This window comes from Phragmites australis, chromosome 9 (assembly GCF_958298935.1).
Source record: "Phragmites australis chromosome 9, lpPhrAust1.1, whole genome shotgun sequence".
Lineage (NCBI taxonomy): Eukaryota > Viridiplantae > Streptophyta > Magnoliopsida > Poales > Poaceae > Phragmites > Phragmites australis.
In genome coordinates this window covers 20,610,178-20,622,521 of record NC_084929.1, presented here as the reverse complement: position 1 = coordinate 20,622,521, position 12,344 = coordinate 20,610,178, and the positions used below count along the sequence as shown (strand labels likewise).

Below are 12,344 nucleotides of genomic sequence, written 5' to 3'. Positions count from 1 at the left end.
ATATATATATATATATATATATATATATATATATATATATAGGACACCTATTCTATACTCCTAGGAGTATGTACTCCCACATGCAATATACCACCTAAACAAACATTTTATACTCTTTTATCATTTTTAGTATACTCTAATACTAATTCTAAGATACTCCAATATGAGTTGTATGAAAAAAAATTCAATGTTAGCCTTTCATTTTTGCTATATACTCTTTTTTATACATAAAAGAAGTATATACGCAAATTATGATAAAAATCATGGAATTTTATAAAAAATTTCGTGGGATTTGTATTGTAGTATCTTATAATTACTAATGAAGTATATTTAAAGTGATAAAGAAGTATAACACACGTGTAAAAGTGGTATATGAGAGGTGGGAGTACATACACCCAGGAGTACATACTAGTTTTCCTATATATATATATATATATATATATATATATATATATATATATAATTCGTGACGGTGGCTCAGCTGGAGGAGCACCGGCCCGATCCAGATTCGCCAGTCGGCTGCATTGGCTGGCCTGTTGCCGCGTTTTGCTTTCCTGGGCCCTCTAGGCGCCGCCCAAGATGAGCCCACTGAAGGAAAGATCCAAACCGCCAATGGCCACTCGGTCGTCGTGGAAGGAAGTAGCTGCAAGTGCAGTACAGTTCGTCACTTCTTGTCTTGAAGCAACATACGCATACGCGACAAAAGATCTTAGCAGTTCGCATTGGCAGATATGTAGTTATCCCATACAGTCAGTCTCATGCAGTCATATATATGCAAGTGTAGTTTCAGATCGATGATCTAATTAATCAGCAGTAGTTTTGCATGGCCGAAGACATGTATGGGTTGTCGAACCTCTTAGCTTCTCCTATGTTTTCTTTTGCTAGTTTGTTCTGTTTTTCACCCAGCACTCTGTTTCGTTTCCCTAATTGCTGTAAGGCTTGGTTGTCAGAAAGCTCTGCTATTCCGTAATGGAAAAGGGCTTCCCGTGTTACAAAAAATTAAGCAGCAGCACAGTACTTTGAACCATTACAACTTACGTTCAAATGAACCATTACAACTTGTTATTTTACCAAACAGATTAAGCTCAAGTAAATGCTTGCATCCGTACATACGCGGAGACCGTCACACTTATGTACCTCTATTGGTATACACTGCCCTTAAACGTACACATACACAAGAGATGAGGAGACGAAGCTTTGTGCCTTTATATTTGTCCTTTTTAGATAATGACGAAGCTTTTTTATGTGATCGGTATATAGAATCACACATCGACGTTGCAGACCGGGTTGCCAAGCAGCGGTCCGGCGGCGCCGCCCCCGTTGCCCAGCTTGCGGACGCCGACGAGCAGGTCGCAGCGCGCGTACAGCGAGTGCCACCCTCTCCGGAACGGCCCGGACACGAACCGGACGCGGCCCAGCACCACCACGCGGAGCGCAAGCACCCCGAACGACACGTCCATCGCCAGCGCTGCCGCGGTGTCGGGCGACACGGGCACCGGCGCGGCGACGCCTCCCCCTAGCACGGGCGCCACCGCCACGGCGCTGCCAGCATCCTGCACCAGCGGCGGCATGGCCGTCGGCGCTGTGATGGCCTCCCCGCGGTACGCCACGTACGCCGTCAGCCGGTCGTAACGCGCCGCGGACCGCCCGCTGGGGTTGCGGATGACGAGCGTGAACTGGAACGACGCGGCCAGCGCGGTGGGCGCGGGCCCGGCGACAGCCCCGCCGGCTGCCGCGCCCAGGGTGGCGTTGTAGATGGAGAGGACGGCGGCGGAGGTGACGGCGAGGGACGGGTGGCCCGGGCAGTAGACGACGTAGAGCACGAGCGCGGTAATCCCCGCGGCGAGGAGGAGGACGAGGACGGCGAAGCAGACGGCGCGGAGCGGGTGGTGCTCCCCGCCGCCGTAGTTGTAGCGGCGGCCGCGGGAGGCGGGCTTGAGGTCGTCGGCGTGGACCGACTTCCCGTCTTCGTGGTTGTGGTGGTGGTCGAAGTCGGCGGGTTCCGGCGAGAGGTGGTGGCGCTGGTGGTCTGCCATGCGCACGCGCGTGCTCTAGGCTTGGCCGCCTGGGCTCTCGAGCAAGTAGGTGCGGTGACGGTGGAGTACGTGTGTGTAGTATCACTAGCGCTGTGTGTACGAGACTTTGAGAGAGAGAGAGAGAGAGAGAGATCAGGGACGCGCGCGGTGAGGGTGACGAACTTCGAACAGATGGAGTGACGTGTGCTAGCTTGATAGCATGCGCGCGCGTCAGGCTCTGCGAGAGACCTTGGCGCTTGGTCGGCAGTCTTTGGATCGAGTGCTCCAGCGGTGTTCACCCTCTAACCCACCCGTTTAACAACAAGGCGATGAGTATTGTTGGCTAGAGTAATAGCACATGCTGCTTTCAAAAGAATAAACATAGAAAAGAGAGAAAGAGCATAGTATATCAATTACAACACGACATGACTTTCACTCAGTCTATTTTTACTTTTTAGACGAACCATGGTTCTCAAGCGTGCGCTGCTTTGTCAGAACTTAGAAGTGCCCTACGGCAGACATGGTCAAATAGGTCAGTCAGGCTGGTATAGCAAGGTCCGAATAGTATAATGGGTCGTGTCGTGTTAGCTCGCGTGCCGCGCTCTCGACCCACGACACGACCCGTCATGCATTGTGTCGTGTTGGGTTGGTTCGGGCACGATTACAGTCTGGTGGTATGGTGGACCTGATAGGCACAACGAGCACAGTGCCACGAGCGGTCCGACGGCAAAAAAAATAAAAATAAAAATAGCTACAAAATTTAAAAATATATAAAAAATACATAAAATGAGATAAAAATAGTTACAAAATTAAAAATATATATAGAAAATACAAAATAGCCGGATCCAGATGTGCCGGACCGGGTCGTGCCTGCCCGTGCCAGCCCATCGTGCCGCGCGCTCGGCCCAGGCACGGTCCATAGCCTCGTGTCGTGCCGGCCCGGCCTAGCTCGGCTCGTACCATACCATGCCTGGGCTGTACATACAGTACCGGGCCTCGTGCCGGCCCAATAGGTATGACCCATTTAGCCATCTCTACCCTATGGAGAGACCTAAGCAAATTGGGTCTGGTCAGGCCCAGCCCCAAAGGTCCAATTACATTTGTTGTGCTATGCTTGGGTAGTGGATCAATGGCACGAAATGAATCAAACCTGGACTGAGCTAACAAATCTTAGCGGGACTATCTCACAGCCCATTGCTAGAGCCCTTGGCCCGCGGACTCATCCATGGCCGCCACGTGGAGACTCTTTCCTTCCACTTCCCCACAACCAATCCACCTAAACTAAATTCAAGATTTCAACAAACATATTCCACTTTCAATTAAACTAATTAGAACTTTTAACCCAGAAAAGTATGGGATATAAAGGAGGCACCCGATGAAGGTGGGGGCACAGCTCCCGGAAGGATGGTGCATGTCTATTCGAAAAGAACCAACATTATCGTTTCATGTCAAGAAACCGACAGTGATTAAAAGGGAGTAGTTCATATTAAAAATAACACTAATAATGATTTATTATTATTGCTTTCAGGTTTATATCTCGTCTTCTGGAATTTATAATTTTTTTCCTACAGAGTTGGATGAAGATAGTTTTTATATGAAATTATAGCTCTCGATGAGATCAACATCTTTATTGTTGATTTTTTTTATTTGAAATCATCTAAGTGTACAAATATGCTTTACAAATACTTTAGAATGCGTAACTTATTGGGCTTGACTTTTTTCATTACGGTTCACCCATCGTAGTACTAGCACTCCTACACTACATGAAAAAGGATAAAACTAATAATAATGCGTGAAATGATAATATGTGCAATGCTTAAGCACTAAATAATAATTAACATATTGTATATATAAGATGCACACCAAAGTTTTTCTTTGACTTTCACGTGTGCCAACTCAATTCCAAATTGGATGAAGTATGAAATGATGCAAAAATATAAGTGATGATGAATAATGGATAATTACTATATTCGGGCATCCCAAGATTTCCCGTAATTCTCGGGGCATATATCTATCTATAGTAATGAGATCCTTGGATGAAAGGAAACTATCCGTAAGTACCCAGAATATCCTTTAAACAGGAAGGTTTATCTCCAAGAATAGGAAGGAAGAAGAGACAAGAGCCATTAGAAGTCGAAGAAGTCGCTCGAACTTTTTGACAAACTAGAAGATACCCGAAGTTGGGCAAGAAAATTATCGACTAGGTTTAGATCTATCTAGGCTAGACACATACCCCCTTGTAACAGGCTTAGATCAATACAATACGAACATGATGTAGAGTTATTATCCTCAAGGAGGCCCGAACCTGCACAACCTCACCCCGGTGTATTCTCCTGTGATTCATCTACTTGAAGTATCACCTACCTCTTCAATAAGTTTGTTAGATCGGCGGTTTACAAATCGTCGATAGTTGGCGTCATCTGTCGGGATCATGACAATAGGCATTCAAGAGTCTATACAGTACATGCAGTCAGCGTCACCCAAGCCTTCATCAAGAACCAGTTTTTTGGATGAGGGGTTCTACGATAAATTTACCCATCTTCCTGGTAGCCAATGATTGATCGGGTGAATTTCGAACATGAATTTTCTAGCGATGAGGTAAGTCGATTTATGGATTAGTGCACTAAAGATTACAACATCGAGTTCGAACCACTCGACAGCTAAGACAACTGTGAATGTCCGATTCACAGCAAGTCAGGATCAATCCCAATAGCTTTTGACAATATGGATTATCAAGACACCAACCCGGAGCAATTCGATGAAAACTCCAAGGTGGATCTGGACACTTTCTCCAGCGAAGGTTACCCTTGAGAATTTTTTGCTATCGAAGATGGGGGTGATGGTTTGGGTAATCATGTCAATGACCCTACAAATAGACAGGGCCCTCCGACTCCGTGTGTGGGCGACGATCAGCACCAGATGAGCACACCGCCTTAGATCCTTAACAGAGCACTAGTCTTATTGTCCCCTGACCATCAGCAGGGGGCTAAACGCTTCAGATATACAATTTCTAAGAGGATCCTTCTTTTACAAGAGACCCTGATTCATCCTCCGACCATAAATCTGGCAACCCTAGCTAGTAAGGATGGGATGAACTCAATGATCGACTTAACAAAAGAGGTCACCATCAAGGCCGATAACTCTCATCTGGCCCTACCCAGAAATAGTGCTAATCAGAGCAGACCATGCAATCCCCTATCACAAGGTGTATCAGAATCGAAGAGGCATAACCCTGAGAACAATGCTTCCTGGGATGGCAACCAGATGAATAACCATTGTCGAGTTTCACTAGTCAAAAGTCATCCAATCAACGACTTGTGTGAAGTTATTGATGAATTTAATCGGGGGACGTTCCGACATCGATCAAATCGGGACCGATCTCCGATCCCCGTAGGAAAAACTCCCAAGGCTGCTGGAACCAAGCAGAGCGCCATCAATGGGCATGGCTTCCTCTCCAAATCTACTGGCCAGCAAGGTTCCGCCCCAGGCCGATTGAGAAATACAACGGAAGCATGAACCCCATTGAGTTTCTTCAGATTTATACCACGACCATCCAAGCAGCCGATGGGGATGAGAAGGTAATGATGAATTACATCCCTACCGTCCTTGAAGGGATAGCCAGAACATGGTTGACCAATCTATTATCAGGAACAATCTACTCATTGGAGCAGCTTTGCGATGTATTCCGAGCCAACTTTTAGGGTACATAAGTTCGCCTCGTCATGAAAAATGATCTCTATCGTTATTTGAAGATGGGGAACAAAACCTTGCATGAGTTTGTATGCCGCTTCAGTAATATCCGGAACAACATCCCCAAAGTCAGTGACTACGATGTCATACAAGCATTCATCCATAGAGTCCAAAGCCAAAGATGTGTTGAAGACATCACCATCCAGGAGCCTAAGATAGTCAAGGTGCTCATGAAAATCATCGATGAGTCTGCCAAGGCTGAAGACCTGCTTATCTTCGTCAAGGAGAAGACTCGGGTATTAAATGCCCTCAACTAGGGCTCGAGGGTGACAGGGTCAAAGCCAAGCACAAGAAGAACATCAAGGAAGGTCGGGCCAAGAAAAATAATTCTGAATAAGTTTTTGCAGATTTGCTTGACATCCATCCTGACAAGTATCCCGGTTCTTATCGGGGCAAAAGCTCTACACCCAGCCTCAGTGAACGCGATGGTAAGCCTTGGTATGACCTCCACCAGACCGACAACCATAGCCTCCACGAGTGCCGCCTTTGGAAGAAGATGGTCAAAGCGGAGGTCCAGAAGGTGGCCAAAGGAAAGAACATCCAGGTCATGGCCTAGAGTAGGGATTCCATTTCTAGTGGCAGTGGGACGGCACTAATTGGATGTCTTTTCAGGTAGACGAGAGGACGATCGACCACATGTTCGGTGGTTCTGCATCCTACGATTCCAAAAGGTAGTACAAGATGGTGGCCTGAGAAGTCTTAGCCGTCATGCCAATGGTTGTTAGGTCGTTAAGTGGAACATGGAGATCTCCTTTGGCCAAGAATATTGCCCTGATAATTTCTAACGGCCAAGTCGCTTCCCGATAGTGATCGAGCAATATGATAAATAACAGCAGGGTTACTTGAGTTCTTATTGTTAGAGGGAGTTCCTTGAACATTCTCTTCTCTAACGCACTCTAAGGGATGCAGATCTCCCAGTCTGCTATCACGCCGATTACTCAAACCTTTCATGGTATATTACCTGGATCTTCAGTTACTCCCATCGGTTAGATATCGCTCCTATTACCTTCGGGAAGCATGACAACTTCTGGATAGAAAAGATTCTATTCGACATGGTCGACTTCAAGACGACATACAATGCCATCTTGGGAAGATCTACTCTCACCAAATTTATGACAGCCACACATTACGCTTGTTAGTGCGAGAAGATCCATGGACACGATGCTACCATCACCGTCCATGGTTACTCAAAAGCAAGAATACGTTGTGACAAATCGAATTTGGACATGGCCACGCGGCATCAATCCTACAAGGAGATGAAAAATTGAGGCCTAAGGAGGTCGTGAAATCCCACGGTGATGTCAAAGTGGTTCCTCTGGACCCATTGGAGCCATCCAACACCATTTGGATCGATTCCAAACTAGATCCTAAATAGGAACTCGCACTCATCACCTTGCTCCGTACAAACGCCGATGTGTTTGCATGGCAAGTGTCAGACATGCCCAGGATCCCCAGGGAGGTAATTGAGCACAAACTAGCTATCCAGCCTAATGTAAAGCCTGTCAAGCAGAAACTCCGACAGTTTGCGCTTGACCAGAAAGAAGCCATCAAAGAGGAAATCGAAAGTCTCACCAATGCATATTTTATTCGAGAGGTGGATCACCCTGAGTGGCTCACAAATCCTATCATGGTCAAGAAATCAAACGGTAAGTGGCCAATGTGTGTTGACTTCGCCGATCTCAACAAAGCTTACCCCAATGACACTTTTCCTCTACCACAAATAGATCAAATAGTTGACTCAAGATCGGGCTATGACTATCTAAGCCTTCTCGATGCCTACTCTGGTTATCACCAGATTAGCATGCATGCAGAGGATGAGGAGAAAATCTCCTTTATTACTCCATTGGAGTCTATTACTATGTCAAGATGCCCTTTGGATTGAAGAATGTTGGTGCCATATATCAACGAGGAATGCAAATAACACTCCATGATCAGATCGTTCGGAATATCGAGGCCTACGTCGATGACCTTATTGTTAAAACCAAAAGGAAGGAAGATCTCATCTCTAACCTACAAGAGACTACTTCCCTTCTTGAAGCTACTAAGACAACATGACCAGTTTAAATGGTCAAGAGAGGAAGATGAAGCATTCAAAAATTTAAAGAGGTATCTTTCTTCCCCTTTGTGTTAATCACTCCTAACCCTAATGAAGATATTCTTTTATACATCGCAGTCGATCCACGTGCTGTAAATGGGGTATTGGCGGTGGAAAGAAAAATGCAAGAAAAACGAGAAAAAAAGCAAACAATTGGTATACTACATCAGTGAAGTGCTCCACAGTCCTAAAGAACGCTATCTGTAGGTACAGAAGCTACTTTATGTTGTACTAATGGCCTCTCACAAATTACAACATTACTTCTAGACTCACAAGATTACCGTACCATTAATACTCCCACTCGATGAGATCTTGCACAACAGAGATACAATGAACTGAATCGCTAGTGGTCCATTGAAATCGAAGAATTCAACGTCCGTTTTGTGCCTCGAATAGCAATCAACTCACAAGTACTCGCCGACTTCGTGGCCAAATGGAAAAAACCCGATCAACCCCAGGATGACAACGATAACTTATCAGATGTATGGACTCTATTCTTTGAAGGTTCACTCACACTTCAAGGCGCGGGGGCTGGGATTATTACTAATCTCTCCAATAAGAGAAATCCTACAATACGCTTTGCAGATCGATTTCCCGACCACGAATAACGTACCCAAATATGAGGGTCTGCTCGCTGGACTCCGAGTAGTTTCTGCTCTTAGCATCTGTTGCCTACTTGTGAAAGGGGATTCACACTTGGTGGTAAAGTAAGTTAGCAAGGAGTATAAAACCCTCATATAAGACCATGACAGATACCTCGCGGAGGTGAGGAAGGTGAAAAAGAAATTTGTGAGACTCAATTTCAAGTATATCCCATGGAAGGACAACTACCTCGCCGATAGTCATGCTCATATAGCATCCTCATGATCTTTAGGACAACTTGAGATTTTCATAGAGAAACTCTCGAAGCCTTATGTGAAATCATCAGAAGATACACCTAAAGGAGTGGTGGTCTACAAGATCTATAACAAGATCGGAAGCTCGCTAGGGACCAACACCCCAAAAGGAGTTGTAGGGGAACTCATGGCTCAGCTCAAAAGCAAAGTTTCGTGGATGGACACAATCTGCAAGTACCTTCAAGATCGAGTTGTGTCTGAGGACTATGCATTAACCAAGCAAAATTCCCGTTGATCCAAGATGTATACCTTGGTGGACGACGTTCTCTATCAAAGAGGCGCTCACGGAGCACTCATAAAATGCATCTCTCAGAAGCATGGTAGAAAACTACTCGGGGAAATCCATAGAGGGGGTGTGTGTGGAGTTCACACTTCCTTCCGAACCCTAGTCAAAAAGACATTTAGATAAGGTTTCTATTGGCCTATGGCTCTCCATGATGCGAGCGAGTTAGTAAAAAAGTGTACGAGTTGTCAATTTCATAGTAGACGAGTATATGAACCCACTAAGGCTCTATATATGATCCCCTTGTCATGGCCATTCGTGACTTGGGGGCTGGATATTCTGGACCCTTCCCAGTAGCGCATGGGGGCTTTAAGTTCCTATTTATCACTATTGTTACCTTCACCAAGTGGCTTGAGGCTGAACTAGTCAGAAAAATCACTTTGGCGTCTGCTAAGAAGTTCATCATGAAAAGCATCATGACATGGTTCGGTGTCCTGAGCAGAATCATCACAAATAACAACACTCAATTCTCCAGCGTGGTGTTCATCGATTACTGCGAAGAAACATGAACTACAGTTTGCTTTGAGTCCGTGACACATCCACAACGTAATGGACAGGTCAAGCGGGCAAACGGTCTAGTACACCAATAAATCAAGACCCGTGTCTTCAACCGCTTATCTGCCTACACTAAAGCCTAGGCTTCTAAGTTGCCTAATGTGGGCACTTCTAATGATAACAAGTAAGACGACAGGTGAAACATCTTTCTTCCTAGTCTATGGGGTCGAAGCAATTCTACCCTATGAACTAAAGATCAAATCTCTCCAAGTCAATTATACGCCGGTAAGGATGAAATCCTGAGAATATAGGATGACCTCAATGTTCTTGAAGAAAAAAGGACACAAGTGTTGATAAGGTCAACGTGGTAATAGAAAGCTCTCCGGCGTTACCACAACCAAAACATCTGTAAAAGATCTATCGAACCTGAAGATATGATTCTATGACATGTACAGAGCTAGAAAAACAACAGCAATCTATCTCCAAGATGGTAAGGTCCCTATAGGATGGACGAATCTAACCGACCAGGGTTATATATGTTAGCTATGCAGGATGGTCAAGTCCTTAAATATTCTTGGCATATTGACCAGCTTCGTAAGTTTTATGTGTAAGTATTTAGGATATATTTTGTAATTATTAGTTATTATATTATCAATATATATATTTTATCTATTTCGAGACAATACCTTAAAAAAATTGAGATAAGCCAGTATTCGGGAACTTACACCCATACGCGCACTCGAGATTCTAGACTGCCCATCCGAGAATCCTTCCCTGATAACCAGTCGGGGCTTCATGTACACTAGAACTACAAAACTTGTTGTGTGCCATATTTCTAACAAGAAGGGAATAAATATCTTTAGGAACCGTAGAAAACCTTAACGTGTCCCTAAGTGCCTGAGAGCTAATACGTTTTCCACTTAGAGTCTGACCTAAGGTGATCGCGATGAACATTCTGATAAGAAACCCCGAAAACTCCCTAACCTACTCGAAAGAAACAAATGTTGAACACTTGTTTGAATTTTCCTTGCATTCATGAGAAGATTTACAGTCACATGCATTGCAATAGAAATTTGAACCTTTCAGTTAACAAGATTTTGAGTTCTTTTTCAGATAAGCTAAGGGAAAGAGGATTACAAGAAGTCCTAATAGATCTACTCAACGAAGAGAAAAGAGAGACTTCCTTGAATCTCTCTAACCATCTATGCCCATAGAGAGGATGGGGTCATCAATGCTCCAGCCCCCCACTGAACTCGTCGGTGTCGCTGTCCGATCATCAACATCTCCGAAGAGGACAGGTTTGGGAGAGGCATTGGCTCCCTACCGTCATTGCTGGTGTCGCTACTCTGGCTACTCCCTCCAGCCATCCTCACCAGAATAACACGAGGACGGAGACGATGAAGCTTCTGGCATCTTGTTGTCTTTAATGGAGACGCTATCAGACACCTCCCTTTTCTCCGCCTCAGCTATCGCCTCTTCTTCCTCTATTTCCGCCTCTAAAATGTCCCAATCCACCTCATCTTGGACTGGAGACACCAGGGGTTTACCATCTTTAACAGAGACACTACAAGTTGCCGCCTTCTCTTCAGCCTCCTCATCGGAGGAGACGTTGATAACCTCCACCACCGAACTAGATTTGGTGGGAGACGACGGCAGGGTAAGGGGTGAGTACTCGGGGGAAGATGGGGAACAACAAGGAGAAGAAGGTATGTATTCAAGTAGAGGAGGTTCCATGATCAGATTCAGGTTTGATGCAGCCAAACTCTAGCACTCATAGGTTTATATAGGCCAACGGGTCATGAGATGCATCATTTCATTTCCCAAACATTAATTCCGGGTGCGTCCACATTATGCGCCACGGATGCCCAAGCGATGCACGGTCATCAAGGCTACATCTTTTCAGCTGGCTCGCAAAGGCAAAGAGGCGGTCACGAGTGCAGCCATTTGTCCCTTGGATTTTTCAATGCACATGGTACAGTCAAAAATACGATACAACAACACTTTCATGCTTATGACAGAGAATCTTTTCCCCACTACACAACATTTCCGCTGCGACAATTCAACTTCCAAGCTTGGCCAGCGATGAGTCTTATCTCCCTTGTACCTTTGCAAGGATGGGATGATATTTATGGGCTGATTAGAAAATCTACCCAGATGGAATACCTTCTCGAGGACTCACTTGAAAACTCGAAGGTGTTCAGAATCCCGAGTAGGTGATCTGAGAACATGGGGAACCTAGTTAGATGCTTCACCATAATCGGGAACCCGAGTCTTACTCGATAACATGGTCGAACAAAAAGCTTATCTTTGATGGTCACGCACTTGATCTATCGAATCCTCATTTCATGTACTGATGGGGGGCTTAACAATGAATACTAAATAATTACCATATCCGGGCACCTCAGGATTTTCCGTAATTCTCGGAGCATATCTATATCTCTGGGAAGTGGATCCTTGGATGAAAGGAAACTACTCGTAAATACCCAGGATATTCCGTAAATAGGAAGGTTTATCTTCAAGAACGGGAAGGAAGACTTCATAGGACGTACGGCATCCCCCATATATATAGGGTGCCTGGGGCCCCTAAGGAGGAGAAGAGACAAGAGCCATTAGAAGTTGAAGAAGCCGCACAAATTTTTTGACAAGCCAAAAGACACCTGAAGTCGAGCAAGGAAGTAATCGACTACGTTCAGATCCATTTAGACTAGACACATACCCCCTATAATAGGCTTAGATCAATACAAGATGAATAGGACGTGGTTATTATCCTCAAGAAGGCTTGAACCTGTATAAAAAACCCGATGTGTTCT

At 45.1% G+C, this 12,344-nt stretch overlaps 1 protein-coding gene across 1 annotated transcript; it reads right to left on the bottom strand.

The window, feature by feature from the left end:
* Positions 1 to 1,262: 1,262 nt before the first annotated feature.
* On the bottom strand, positions 1,263 to 2,036 carry LOC133929577 (NDR1/HIN1-like protein 1). Its single transcript, XM_062376385.1, has one exon. The coding sequence runs from the start codon at positions 2,034 to 2,036 to the stop codon at positions 1,263 to 1,265; it is 774 nt and encodes a 257-aa protein (XP_062232369.1).
* Between the last annotated feature and the right edge of the window lie 10,308 nt (positions 2,037 to 12,344).

Excerpts from the sequence above, each read along its gene's own strand:
- LOC133929577 (XM_062376385.1), bottom strand. The coding sequence starts at position 2,036 with ATGGCAGACCACCAGCGCCACCACCTCTCGCCGGAACCCGCCGACTTC.